The sequence below is a fragment of the Poromitra crassiceps genome (assembly GCF_964638095.1).
Source record: "Poromitra crassiceps genome assembly, chromosome: 8".
NCBI lineage: Eukaryota > Metazoa > Chordata > Actinopteri > Beryciformes > Melamphaidae > Poromitra > Poromitra crassiceps.
The window spans coordinates 43,672,375-43,686,114 of record NC_139629.1 but is presented as its reverse complement, the minus strand read 5'-3'; the positions used below and the strand labels follow the sequence as shown (position 1 = coordinate 43,686,114).

General features: G+C 42.1%; 1 protein-coding gene across 1 annotated transcript; it reads right to left on the bottom strand.

The window, feature by feature from the left end:
• Positions 1-2,814: 2,814 nt before the first annotated feature.
• Positions 2,815-11,887, bottom strand: prdm2a (PR domain containing 2, with ZNF domain a). The gene is made up of 4 exons (XM_083641247.1): positions 11,864-11,887; positions 10,488-10,544; positions 5,677-10,103; positions 2,815-4,506 (listed from the first exon to the last, which is right to left on the bottom strand). The coding sequence occupies exons 3-4, from the start codon at positions 10,039-10,041 to the stop codon at positions 4,492-4,494; spliced, it is 4,380 nt and encodes a 1,459-aa protein (XP_083497373.1). The 5' UTR covers positions 10,042-10,103; positions 10,488-10,544; positions 11,864-11,887; the 3' UTR covers positions 2,815-4,491.
• Positions 11,888-13,740: the final 1,853 nt, after the last annotated feature.

Sequence of the window (13,740 nt, the reverse complement as noted above, 5' to 3'; positions counted from 1 at the left end):
TTAGTGGATGACTCCCCTCATGTGTTACCCGGCTCAAGGAAGTACATTCGTAGGGAACCCATGTGTTACCCGGCTCAAGGAAGTGACAAATGAGTAAAACTTCTGTAATCATTTGTTTAATGATTAAACAAATGATTAATGAACAGGTTAGAACAAAAGGTGTATCAGTGAGGAGGGAAAGAGACTGAAGTGGGAGGCTCATCACAAAAGCTAAAGAACTTGGGACCCTGGGACAAAATCTTATCAAATGGGGCCCATGGTTTAATTTGTGTCAGTCCTTAAAGGAACACTCTGCCCATTTTCAACCAGCTTTGTATCATTAGAACATCAGTAGTATATCAGAAAACTGTAAACGGTTTTGAAGTCTGTCATTTAATTTGACAGTTATTGAGTGTTAAAGTGTGGACCAGTGACATCACTGGTCCACACTAACTCAAATTAATAACTCATTAACTAAAATCAACTCTCAATAACTGTCAAACTAGATGAATGTTGAATAGTTTGACAGTTATTGAGAGTTGATTTGAGTTAATGAGTTATTCATTTGAGTTAGTGTGGACCAGTGATGTCACTGGTCCACACTTTAACACTCAATAACTGTCAGATTAAATGACAGACTTCAAAACCGTTTACAGTTTTCTGATATACTACTGATGTTCTAATGATACAAAGCTGGTTGAAAATGGGCGGAGTGTTCCTTTAAGGGTCCTTGACGTGGAAAAAGTTTGAGAACCACTGGTCTATGGTATAATTTGGTGAGCTTGTTGGAAGTCATATGGATATTCAAGGCAATGTTAGTTAGCCTACTTACCCAGTCAGTCTGTAGTCAGTCTGTACTTGACAAGCCAACACGTTCTCGACAGCCAGGTCAGGGAGCAGTCCCCCCGGCCGGGTAGCCTACAGGTCCTCTTCACAGCGTGTCCTGTCCAACTTCTCCTGCCTGCAGCAATGGAGCAATATACCCTTTTCACGGGGGCCATTTTGTGTCGAAAAGGCAGAATAAACACAGGTGCAAGCAAAACACTAATGAGGGTTTCCAAATTCCAATCATGGAAGTTGGAAACCCTCATTAGTGTTTTGCTTGCACCTGTGTTTACCCTGCCCTTTCGACACAAAATCCCCCCCGTGAGAAGGGCCTATCCAACTTTCACTCATAGAGAAGATACAAACACCACAAACAATAAGAAAACAACAAATCACGGACTCAGTTGCGAGTCAGACGGCACTAAACTATATTCTTTCAAGTGTGTCACAAGGCACGGACGGTAACGTTAGCTATTAGCAAAACAAACAAACAAACAAAAAGTTAGCTATTAGCTATTAGCTCATTTTCTCGCGCATCCGACACTCTGAAGGAAGAATGAATGATAATGAGTCTCGCGTTGAGGCTAGGCTAGCTATTAGCCAACATTCGCCAAAGCTATAGTTGCTGGCTCTATGTCTAAATGATGTCCATGTCCACGTTTTTCTCCATCATAACCGGCTAGTTATTACACTAACCAACATTAAACTTAATTTATAATTAATTTAAACAGTCGAACCATTTCCATTTTTCCCTCCCGACTTCTGGAGCCTCCGCCTTCCTCTCATCAGAAGTGTCACGTGAACTCTCTGCACATCCTCACCCTACCTACCCCGCCCCTACACACCTGATGAACATCCTTACTGGTCATTGGTCAATCCTATCATTGCATTATAAAAAGAAAATAATAACAAAAAAATAATAATACTCCTTTATATTACTGCATTTAACTAGCCTACATACATACCATTGATTGTATGTTGATAAAGTCAGTAGGCTACATAAAGCATGTTAGTCTTGTACTACATAATTTCTCTCATTTTGTACATACCTCAAGCTGACATGTTTAGATGAACTTAGGCAAATTCAATTACATTGTCAACATTTTGCCATATAGCCTACCTAGCCTATCTCTTTGCTAAAATATTTGAGTTGTTTAGCCTACTATTCTGCTTTAAAAAGTGCTAACTATATCAACGTATTTGTAGCCTATATGTCAATTCATATATAATGGCAGGTACAGTAGAAGGCTACAGGATGGAGCCATGTACATCACACCTGTTGTTAACAATCAGTGAAAATACCTTAAAAATCTTAGACTTTGGAAGTCAAATACATTTTTATTTCCTTTCTTTTTGTAGCATTCTGTTGTAGGATCATATGAAGGACAAAAAAGCAAATGAAAAAGTCACAGCCAAATTATTTAATTGCACAGCCATCAGAATTATAGGCTACATTGCCTTTACTCAGAAAACACACTTGGTCGGTCTGCACAGGTAGGTGGCAGCCCTCCCACTGGCTCTGGCAACTGTTTCAGGGAAACTTTCGAGCATAAACATGCCAAATGTTATATTGGTGGGGTAGACAATGCTTTATGAATCGCATAAAAGCATGTGTCTCTGTAAATTGATTTCTCAAATAGAATGTGGGCCGCAGTGGTAAAACCCTTCTCTGTCGACTGCCACCATCTGGACAATTCATTACTTTCTACTACTGAAGCAGAAACTGCAGTTGGCTGCATAAAACAGACTGCATACAATGACAGGGAATATAGTGCATTTCCTGAGATATTAACCATTTACTATTTAACGTAATCTGCTAAATATGCTTATGCACACCATACAAAAGAACCTCACAGAAACTGTACATATAAACTTAACATTCTCCATTTATTTTTGAACACTCGCTTGAAAAAAAAAACATTAGTGCAAATCATACAGAGGAACCGTTTCAGAGATTGATACATCATTTTTAAATTATTAATAAATATACATAACTCATTTTACACTTTGAGATGCTACGAGCACTTTTCACAGTTAAATATCGTTCTCCCAAACCATCCTTTACAGCCAACAACATTGTGGTCTCTCTGAATGAATGAAATGTTACAGGCCAGGGGAAAAGGCAAAATGAGAAATGCACTAATCCGAAGCATTTCGATGTAGGATTACCCTCTCAGAAATAGAACACGCCACAGTCAGCAGCCCAAGATTTAATTTACCCAAATTAACCGAACTCTGTAATTATAAATAATTTAAACTACCCTGTGTATATAGCATACTCTTGGATCTTCAACCCAAGTAGTTTACGAAAACCTAAAACACACATACACTGTATCACATTCACTCTTTGAAATTAGTGACAAATTGCCACAGATGCTTTCGTATATATTTCACTACAGGGCTTTAACAAAAAATGCCCTATAGCAATAACTTTCTGCATTTTGTGATTTATACACGTTTAAACACAATTTACTTTTATACAGTATGTGAGCAATGATTGAAGTGCTTGTATGATACAGACAACAATTACCAAAACAAACTATACTTAGAAGTAACGCATGAAACCTTTCAGTTTTTGAAAATAAGCCTATTTTAGACCCAAAAAAATTGAACACTGCACAAAATAAAAACACACAAGCAAACGAGGCCACTGTAAATATGTCAGAATTTCAATTTGATCTGAAATGGTGTGAAATCTAGCAGAAGAAATGTCAATGTCTCAAGTTAGTCTTCTGTCAAATCATCAGAAATACAGCCAAGCTGTATTGAATATCCAATGATTCGTTGTTTGGGATTGCAGAGCAAATATATAAAATCAGATTCTACGTCATGTTCTCGCCACATGTAGTCATTTCAAAACACATTTATGATGGTACATCAAGAGCATTATTCTCAAGAGTATAGCAGTATCTTTCATACCCAATACTTAGTGACTAAGCCAACCAGATTTTGAATTGCAGAGGCTATAATTTTACCATCATTTATATAACTTCCTTAATAAAAAAAAATCAATATTACAGATATCCCTACGAATGAATTTAACAGGTACTTTGTGGGTGATGCGACTGTTATCAGAGACAGAGACACTCGCCCTCAGGGGGGGGGGATTGGGTTGCACCCAAAATATTATTTAAATTTCCTACACTGGTCCTAAATTTGTCTTTCAAAATCCAGCATTCTGGTAATCAAGTAAAATGTGAAGTCTAGCTGAAGTACAAGCGGATAGCATGCGACACGATTTGGAAAGCAAAAGGCCACAGACAACACATAAGGAAAAGTGCAATTGCATGCTGAAAATAATGATTGCCACCTCTTCTTCTTCATCCTCTCTAAATAACCCACCTCGTACGAACGCCTTGCAGTTCACTTCCTTTACATTCTGTGACATGCGGCGGTCACAGTTTAAGTGCAAAGTGCAAATCCAAGCCTTTGCCAGAGTTTATGAAATGGGTGAGAAATCTACAAAAAACCTGTGTGCTACTACAAAAACATCCAAATATTGGTTAAGCTCAGTTAATCACATCCACTCACTGCAGTATCCCTAGTCACTCATTTCATCCATCCAGTTCAGTCACATTTTACAGTGTAATGCATTCCATGAGTCCATGGGGTTGACTGCATGATTTAGCCGTTATCTGCCTTTAGTAGCGGAGGGTTTTCTCCATCACTGAAGCTGTATGAGGAGCTTTATACAACAGGGTCCTGAGAAGACAAAAAACATATATATATACATTATGAGAAGATGCAGATGTGAGGTTGCTTCCTACAATATAAGATCATCTTCTGCAAAGCACTTCATCTTCACTCATAAATTTCACACACTTTATCACTCACCTCGCCGATAATTTCATTTTCTGTATTCGGCCTATTTTATACACTTTTGATTTTTATTTTGCCTTGTCATGTTGTTGAAGAGAACTTTTCTGGATCTACACACTGGATACCCTCACCCCTACAGGTCTCAATGAGGATTTCAGCATTAAGCCTGTTCTTTAACTCTCTTGGTCCTGTTGAGATATTTACATCTGTCATGATCTATGTCTATGTTTCTATTCTGTGCTGCTGCTATGTTAAACTTGAATCTGATGTACGGTAGTCTCCTGTGCTGCTCATTGTAATTCTAATGCTGCTTATCGCTTATAGTGAGAGCTTACCGGATATGAATCCTTGGTACATTCTTTAGGGTCATCCTTTCAAATATAGAGACGCCTATTTAGACCTAGCCAGTTTTAGCGTATGACGGCCTTTTGGCCTGATATCTTGTCTTTTCTGTGCTCTAGGGGTCTGATCTATATTTGCTGTAGTATAGCTGTATATATTTGATGTTTGTATAAACATGTTTTTGTATTGTCAAATGTATTTTCTACTGTAACTTCTTCCGGGATCATGTGACATGTCACATGACCGAGCCACAGGGGTATTTAAACATGGCGTCTGTCTATGTACTTTCATGTCCGAGGAAGAGCGTGAGCTCGAAACGTCACTGTCGTTGGATGGCTAATTAAAAGGTAAATGGGAGCTCAGTGTGCCGACCTTCTTTCTTTTTGACGTTTGACTGTTTTTGGTTCCTGCACCTGCTTTATTGTGCTGGATGCGCGCGACTGCCTTTTTACTGCCTTGTCATGTTGTGACATTTTTTCCAACATGTTTACTCTGTCCACTTGTATGTGTGCTTGTTATATTGGGTGCAGCATTGTATGTTTTAAAAATAGATGTTTTCATTCACCCCTTGGGCTATTTTTCATCTGACCTGCACAAATTAAGAATAGCAAATCTTCTTTCTGTATTTTCAGCTGTATTTATCAGGGTTTTTTTAAACACTTCACTTCTGTGTTTTTATCACTGCAAATAAACAAGACATGCTTTAAATACCTGCCGGTCCCTTGTGGGCTGCTGAGCGGTCAGTTTGTCTTTCACTGAAGCTGTAGTGTTCTGCCGTAAGCTGCTGCTGCTGCCAACGACTGCAGTTGCCGTTTCCCGGCTCTGGGTGGCGGCGCGGAGCTCATCCTGCCTGGGCTGTGGTGGCTGAGTCTGCTGGGGTTTCACTATGGTGATTTTAATGGGGATTTCTTTGACACCGTGCTGCACTCGACCATACTGGCGCATGGAGGGGTTGAAAGTACGAACGATGGGAAGTTCGCTCAGCGTGGACGTCTCCTGTTTGGGTTGCACACTCTCTTTTATAATGAGTTTACTCTTTTTGTTGGGAAGGACCGTGTGCACAGGTAGGACGGCCGGCCTCTTAGCAGGGCTGGACGTCTGCAGTCGGGTTTTGTGGTGCGCCGATGCTTGCCGTTTTTCCTCCAAGTGAGAAACGCCTCGACGCAGGTGGCCGTTATTTTCCTTGGTGACGGAGACGCCGACGTCGTTCCGTTTCTTAATCTCTGGAGGCTTCTTGGGGCAGACTGCCATGTGTTTTGTTCTGCAGCGGCGTAAGGTGAACTCCCGACTACAGTGCGGGCAGACGAATATCTCCTGCTCCTCGTCCACCTGTGCAGGGGCGACTTTATTTGACGAAGAGGCCGACTTGTTCCTCTGCGACATGGCCCTTTGGACCAACTTCTTTTTCCTTTTGCGCAGGTCACGGAGCTTCACCGCAGACTCTTGGTTAGGTTCTGACCCGTTTGCCGGACTGGCTCTGCGGGAAGCGTTCAGTTCATTCGTCGAGTTGGTGGTGGACAGAACTCCGTTCTGAGCTTTAGCAAAGTGGCGAAGTGGGATGGGATTCTTCTTGGGCGTGTACCGCCTCTTGTCGCTGGCATTCGCACAAGCAAGGATGTGTTTGTGCAACTCTGGCATGTTATCAAAGCTTTTCCCGCACTTGGTGCAACGAATAGCCGTACTGAAGGTTTGCGGGATGTTGCGGGTGGTGAAGTTTGTGGCCGAAGCCATTGAGCCACCTGGCGATCGATTATGGTATGGAAACGGAGGTGGTTTGAAACTGGGATAGTGTTGGTTGATGCCCAGACGAACATCAGGGCCTTTGTGTTTGCTTCCGTCCGAGGCCATGATTTTAATTGTTGTTAACAGTTCTTCAGCAGCAGCATCGACTTCACCTTCTTCTTTTTTCACTGGTTTCTTGGACTCCTCTGAGGCAGAAGGCGCCGAAGCCTCCGACGCGTTGACCTTCATGGAGTTGTTGTAGTTCTGAGGTCTTAGTTTGCCATTTTCTTCCTCTGTGTGTGTACACTGCTGGCCAGGGTGCAGTTCTTCCTGGTGCTGTTTCAGGTTGCAAAGGTAGACAAATTCTTTCGTGCACGCACTGCAGACGTAAGACTTGCCGACACCATGGAGGCCAGATCGATGATCGAACAGAGCGGAGGGCTTACCAAAGAGCAGCAGGCAGAACTCACATTTGTAGGGCCACTCGTCGGCGTGGTCACTGACATGGTGGCCTAGTTGCTTCATCGAATGGAAGAGCTTATCACACACATTGCAGATGAAGTTCTTGGTGAAAGTCTGTTGTGCATCACTAGACGTGTCACTCGGGGTTTCTTCCTCTTTAGCTCGTTCAGAGGGGAGCGGGGTTTCAGTTGAGGTTTGTAACGGTTCAGTGGGGGGAGGTTCAGGTGTGGAAATGAACTTGTCGGCAGTTTCTTCCTCTTTTGCGGTTGCTGGCTCCTCGCTAACGGGTTCTGGGCCAGGATTTGATTCCCCCACTGGAGGACGATCAGACATCACTGCAGACGTGGTTGATAGAGTTACTGCTTCTGCGATGGAGGACACTAGAATAGTGGGATCAACAGTTTGAGGGTTGGGTACTGATACAATCTGTTGTTGTTCTATGTGATTTATAAGCATCTGCGCAGCTGCTGGAGGCTCAGCAGTATTTTCTTGTAAGGTAATTGCAGTAGGGACAATATTCCCCGGGGCTCCGAGAGCTATTGTGCACTCAATCAAAACCGTGTTGCTGGTAATGTTGTACGAGTTGATGAGGGAATCGTTTAAAGTTACAGTGGGTGTGAATGGCCCTTCTGACCCAGCAGCAGAATCGACCAGAGGTGCATTGAGAGCAATGTGTTCGGTGAGAAACACGTGAGCAGGTAGATTTAGAGCCGGGTCGAGGAGGGGCTGGGACAGGGTAACGAGGTTTGCAGCATTGGCAGCGGTAAACGCAGTGCTTAAATCACACTCTGAAGAATTGAATGTGTTTTCGGTGCAGATGACCAGAGGTTCAGGTGAGATATTGGGGGCCAACACCTGCATTGGTTGGTTGGAGGGGTTAGACATTGAAGCTGGTGGTGCCAAAACTGTAATTAATGAAGGAGCAGCTGAGAACACCGAGTGTGAAGCTGGCGAAGCAAATGCTATAGTGCACGGTGATGCTGGCTGCAAGGCAACTGAGGTAAGAGAGGCGGGTGATGGAGTGAGAGAATTGGAGGGTAGGGCAAGTCCATAAACAAGTCCTTCTGCTATGGGCTGGGCTGCAGTCACCATGTCTGAACCTGCGACGATGGTAAAGTCTGTGACTAAAGGGCTCTCGGGATTCCCTAGGCTTATGTTCTGCTCGCCAATGTCAATATTAGCATACTCATTCATCAATACCTTCTCCAGCATGCAGGTGTTTGGTTTTCTCTTTTTCAGAACTGCTTGCGTCACTAAACTCGATGTCATCTCCGGGTCACCTGGGCTCCTTCTCTGCAAACTCAAGTCCAGCGCGGCATCTGCTAAAGCTACATCTTCATTTCTTTTCACAGCATTAGAGAGATCCAGTGGCTGTTGGTTACAAGAATTACCTCCAGTCAAGGAGGGCCAGCTCTCTGCCAAGAGAGTCGGATTTGTTATTGGCTCTTCTGCTAATGGTGTTGCACTATCCTCCTTGGCTGTTTTGTGCACAGGTGAGCTATGTTGGTCCTCCATCTGTGCTGCACTAAAAGCATCACCACAATCTGCCGTATCTGACATTGCCGTTTCTTCATTAGATGTTGGGATTTGCTGTGGAGAGCTGGATGGGGATCCAGTCCTTCTTTTAAATCGCCCTGTTCCTGCAGGCAGCACAGAAAGGGAGATGAGTGGTGAACCTGGCTTCTGGCCGTCTGTTATGAGGGCAAGCGTAGGTTTAAGGCCATCCTGCTTCTCCAGGAGCTGCTTCAACTTGGGAGACAAAAACACTGTTCTTTCTTTCTGCACAACTGTAGATTCTGTATTCTGAGGAAGAAGATTTTCTATCAGAGAAGACACAAATGACGAGGATGACGACGATACAACAACCTCAGCCTCCAGTTCCGTTTTGATTTGTGGTAAAAGAGGTGGCGTTGCAGTTCTTCTCTTGGCCAGTGGTTGGCCGGGTATCTCTTTGCCTGTAATCACATCCACATTTAGAACCTGGCTGATTTGGGCAGCATCAAGAATCAGGGCATCCAGTCCAACCAAAGTAGAAGATCCAGAGTTAACCTCGGATACTTCACATCTGCTGACTGTGCTTGTCGACACTATCTTCCCATCGATGTAAAAGCTGAGATTCTCAGATGTATTGCTAGAGACATCTAGCATATATTGTTCTACGTGTTCCCCCACATTCTCCACCACAGCTGCAGAAGCTGTATTGTCACTGAGCCGTGTTTCCTGTTGAGATGTTGCACTGGATCTCCTCTGAACGTCTTCCTCCTGAGGCAGTTGGGGCTTTTCTACACGTTTGATTCGGAGGTGCTGCTCATGGATCCTGCGCTCATGTCGTCTCTTGTTAGTATGTGTACTAAATATCTTTTCACAATACTTGCATGCATGTCCCCCTTCTAGCGGAGTAGTCTGGTCTTCAGCAGCCAAAATGGAGGTAGCGGAGCAGCTACTGGGGGGGGGAGAAGTAGGGTGTAGACCACCAGTTTGCATGATGGAGCCTGGAGAATTCACTGGCTTTACCAAAGAACCAGCGCTATTTTCATGCCTTGTATCATGCTGCCAGTGACTTATCTTTGAACCAAAGGACCTGTTGCTGTTATCATATTCAGATGTGTGTGTCTGCTTGTTCGCCATGCCATGGATGTGCATGTGACGCTCCAAGCCTTGTTTACTGCTAAAATGTCTCTCACAGTGCTGGCAGGGAAAAGATTCCCACTCTAAATCTGTATCCTGACCAGGATCTTCGTGGAGATCAGGGGACAATGACTTAGTCGTATCTGGTTCCATGTTAGATTCCTCTTGATCGTTGTCCTCCATCTCTTCCTCTTCATCTTCCTCCTCTATGTCCTCATCGTCTCCAAATTCAGAGATATATAAGTGAGGAGAATCCTCCATCATCTCTGGAGGTTGTATCCAGTTCTCTGTGGAAGTCCGTCAGACGACAAGACCAGTTTTCACACCTATTGAATGGATAAAGCAAGATGCTGTCATTTAACATACAAACACAAATGAGGTGAAATGCCATTTAAAGACTGCACCAATTCAACAATAACGTCTCTTATCAATAGCATAGTTACCAATAGCACAAATGTTATTCCATTTATAATCTTAGTCTATTTTCTTCTGTATCAGCAACATTTCCTGAGAATTAAAATGTTGCATCTCTCCTCTAAATCCTTTTAGATTAGGCCATGCCCAGCCCTCAATGTTAAAAACTACAGTAAATAAACAATGAACTATGATACTACATATTCCAAAAAAAACAAAAAAAAAAAAACAAACACAAAATAACAATAAATATATCGGAAATTTTAATAATTGTTATCACAATCACACTATCTTACCATTTTCATGATCAGTGCAGAGTAGAAGGCGTGTTTTATTTGACAGGTGAACACAGGCTTCTGGGGGAAATAAAAGCACACACACACACACACGCACACACACACACACACACACACACACACACACACACACAAACACTTGTTGAAAAACTATGCAACCAGCTGATGTGAACCATAAACTCAAATGACTGAATGAGAAGAAGCAGAAACTAATCAGACGGAACAGCTGTGGTGGTGGGAGATGACGATGAGATGGTGTCTTTTATCTCTCTGGTCATAGCTGCTGCATAAGCCTTGAGTCCCATTTTGTGAACACATGCCTCCTGAATGTCAAGATTATATTATGGACCAATAACACTCAAAGAGTAGATGACAAAGTATCAGCCCGTTAGTAATATTATTATTGTTGTTGTTGTTGTTGTTGTTGTTGTTGTTGTTGTTAAGGATGTCAATATATCTTCTTTTTTGTTTTCTTTTTTACCCTGAGCTGGTTGGCTGAGTTTTCACATCCATAGAGATAAACAAGCCTAGGATCTATTATTGTATACACTTATAACAGCATTCTACATTTTGGTTAATCTTGTCCATCTGTGCCACCACTCGACATGACAAAATGGCAGGCCTGTGTGTGCTACATTTACTATACTGTGACTTTCATCTGCTCTTTGCACCACATTAAAAAGTATCATTAAAAAGTATCATCCTTAATTATATGAACATAAAACACAACAACATCTTTAAGTCTTCAGTAGGAGCTCGCTGTGCAATAATTATATTTCATCAGCTGTGCCCTCCATATTAGTGCGTTACTAACCAGTTTTCAGGCAGCCGCAGCAACGGGAAGACAACAGTCACTTTTATAGTTACACTATGGTGCGGTTCAAGTGAGAGAGACGTCTGTGACAAATGGAGGATGCACAAATAATATGGTTTATCAGTGCCTCAAATAACGTTATGGTTCCGCAATAATGCGCACACAGTTCAGAGGCCTAATTGTGACCATTTACCTTAAAAAATATATATATTCTATTTCTGTCTCCTGACATGTTGCAACAGGCTACTTTGACAAAAGTGGCATACATTCATATAGATAACAGTAACACTGGAAGTACTGTAAATTAGTTGTTACATGGGCGGGTGCGTTATTCGCATCTGCTAGTTCACCTGCGTTTGATGACGTCCTTGCACCATTGCTAGCCTGTCTCACAACACGTCGTCACTCTGCTTTGCCCAGATAGGCGACTAGCTCGTCCACTGAAAGGTCACCTGGTTTCTCTAAATAACTGTCTTGGCACACGCTTCCCGATACAAGAAAGTCGCAAGCAAGTAAAAATGTCTATAAACAAATGAATATCCATACACACAGTTTCACTCACCAAGTGAAAGACATCAGCTGTTATCGGCCATTAACGCATTAACAACACACACGTAGCTAAAATGCTAACTAGCCCCAGCTAAATTGTCGTTTGTGAAGGGAGGTTCGACATCACCATTGCAAGCATTTTGTTTACAAAAGTCTGCTTTGGTTGCGGTATTTATCGTTTCTGTACATACTTTTGTTTGCAGCCAAAATGCCGTTCAGAAGGTTTGGATTATTCCACTTGTGTAGATTGCAGCTGTGTGCTTTGGCTTCTGTTCTTCCCCATTGTATCGCAGTTAGTTCTTCCAGCGTTTTGATTGGCCAGAACGTATGGATGACCAATTTTGGACCAATCGGCAACAGGTTTGTTGAGGCACTAGACGGGAAAAACATCAAGCAGCAGGCAGCTGTCACCCGAGACATCAGAGATATATTGGAAACAAATAGACTCGTCAATTCCAGCATGTAGGAAGAAGCAACCAATCTAAATAAGTTTATAAACCGATAGTAATAGGATATGTTTGGGTTTAAATATATAAAGCTCCACAATGTAATACAAGTTATAGCAACTCTAGGAAATTAATAGGTTTTTAGAAAAGATACTCCCAAATATGTCGTTTTTTCTTTTTAACAGAAAACTTTACCGAATTAAAGACTTTACACATACAATTTGAAGCAAATATTTTGCGGTATTAGGCTACATTTAATAATAAATCTACTAGGGCAATAGCCTGATCTCATCTCTCCATGGGAGAACATTGTGAGGAGGATCTTTTACAGCAGCTGTCAAATTCATTTACTTATGTGATGCAGTGGATGTTGGACCATTTAAAGAATATAGTGGTAGTATGAATGAAAAAAATATATTCGAGTGATTATTTTTGATCAATCAAAATACAATTTATTTTTTAAAACGTGTGTATTTCTGTTCATATGAACTTATAAATTTCATTATTCATCACTCCAAGTGATGACTGGATAGTCAAACTCTATCCTTGCAGTGGGTTCCTTTGTCCTGTAGAGGGCGCTGTGTCTCAATATATAGAACTTGGTGGATTGGCTTCAATGAACTTCTATGAACAGTAAATTCGGTTACTTCCACCAACGGTGAATTTCTTCTTCTTCTTCTCCCTCCTCCTCCCCTCTTTTTAAAGCAAATATATATCTTATGGAATGCCTAATATATCTAAGCGTATTTCTACTACAGTATTAGCAGTAGTATTGAGGTTTTTCAGAAACGTTTTAAAACAGACAAGAGTAAACACATGAAAACCGCCTGTCCAAGATCAAACTGCTTCTGCTGTATATAAAGAAATTATTTTAGTCCATTCTTACCAGCTGGAGACTATTTTCATCTTGCAAAGATATGTAAAGTTCCCATCCCCATTTATTTCAAGACATAACATTATGTTATAGTTATAGCCATACATTGACTCTCACAAATTCCTATTGTTGTGACAGATTTATGATTTATGATGTATAACCGTTACAGATCTAATCTCGTGACCAGTTTCCTATCCCCCCCCCCCCCCCCCCCCCCCCCCCAACAATTGTCAATTGAGTGACAAGGGACTGGCTCATATTAACCCCACACCTACACTGATGGGACGACGCAACCCGCTTTTTTCTCATGGCATTATTTCCACCTCCAGTCCAGAACCAGAACCACAACATAAAAGACAGTCTTTGAGCGGCTCTGTAGGAGTGCATCAGGAACTACATGTACACTATTGGCATTGCATAGCGCATGGGTGGTGTTCTCATGTGATGTATGCTTTGTCTGTTCTGTTTCTGTCGCATGTGGGCTGAATGGTGTCTCGCTATCAAATTAGGCCTACATACCAGATTTCTGCACGCCGTTATATCATGATGACGAAGAGGCCTCCGCTCAAG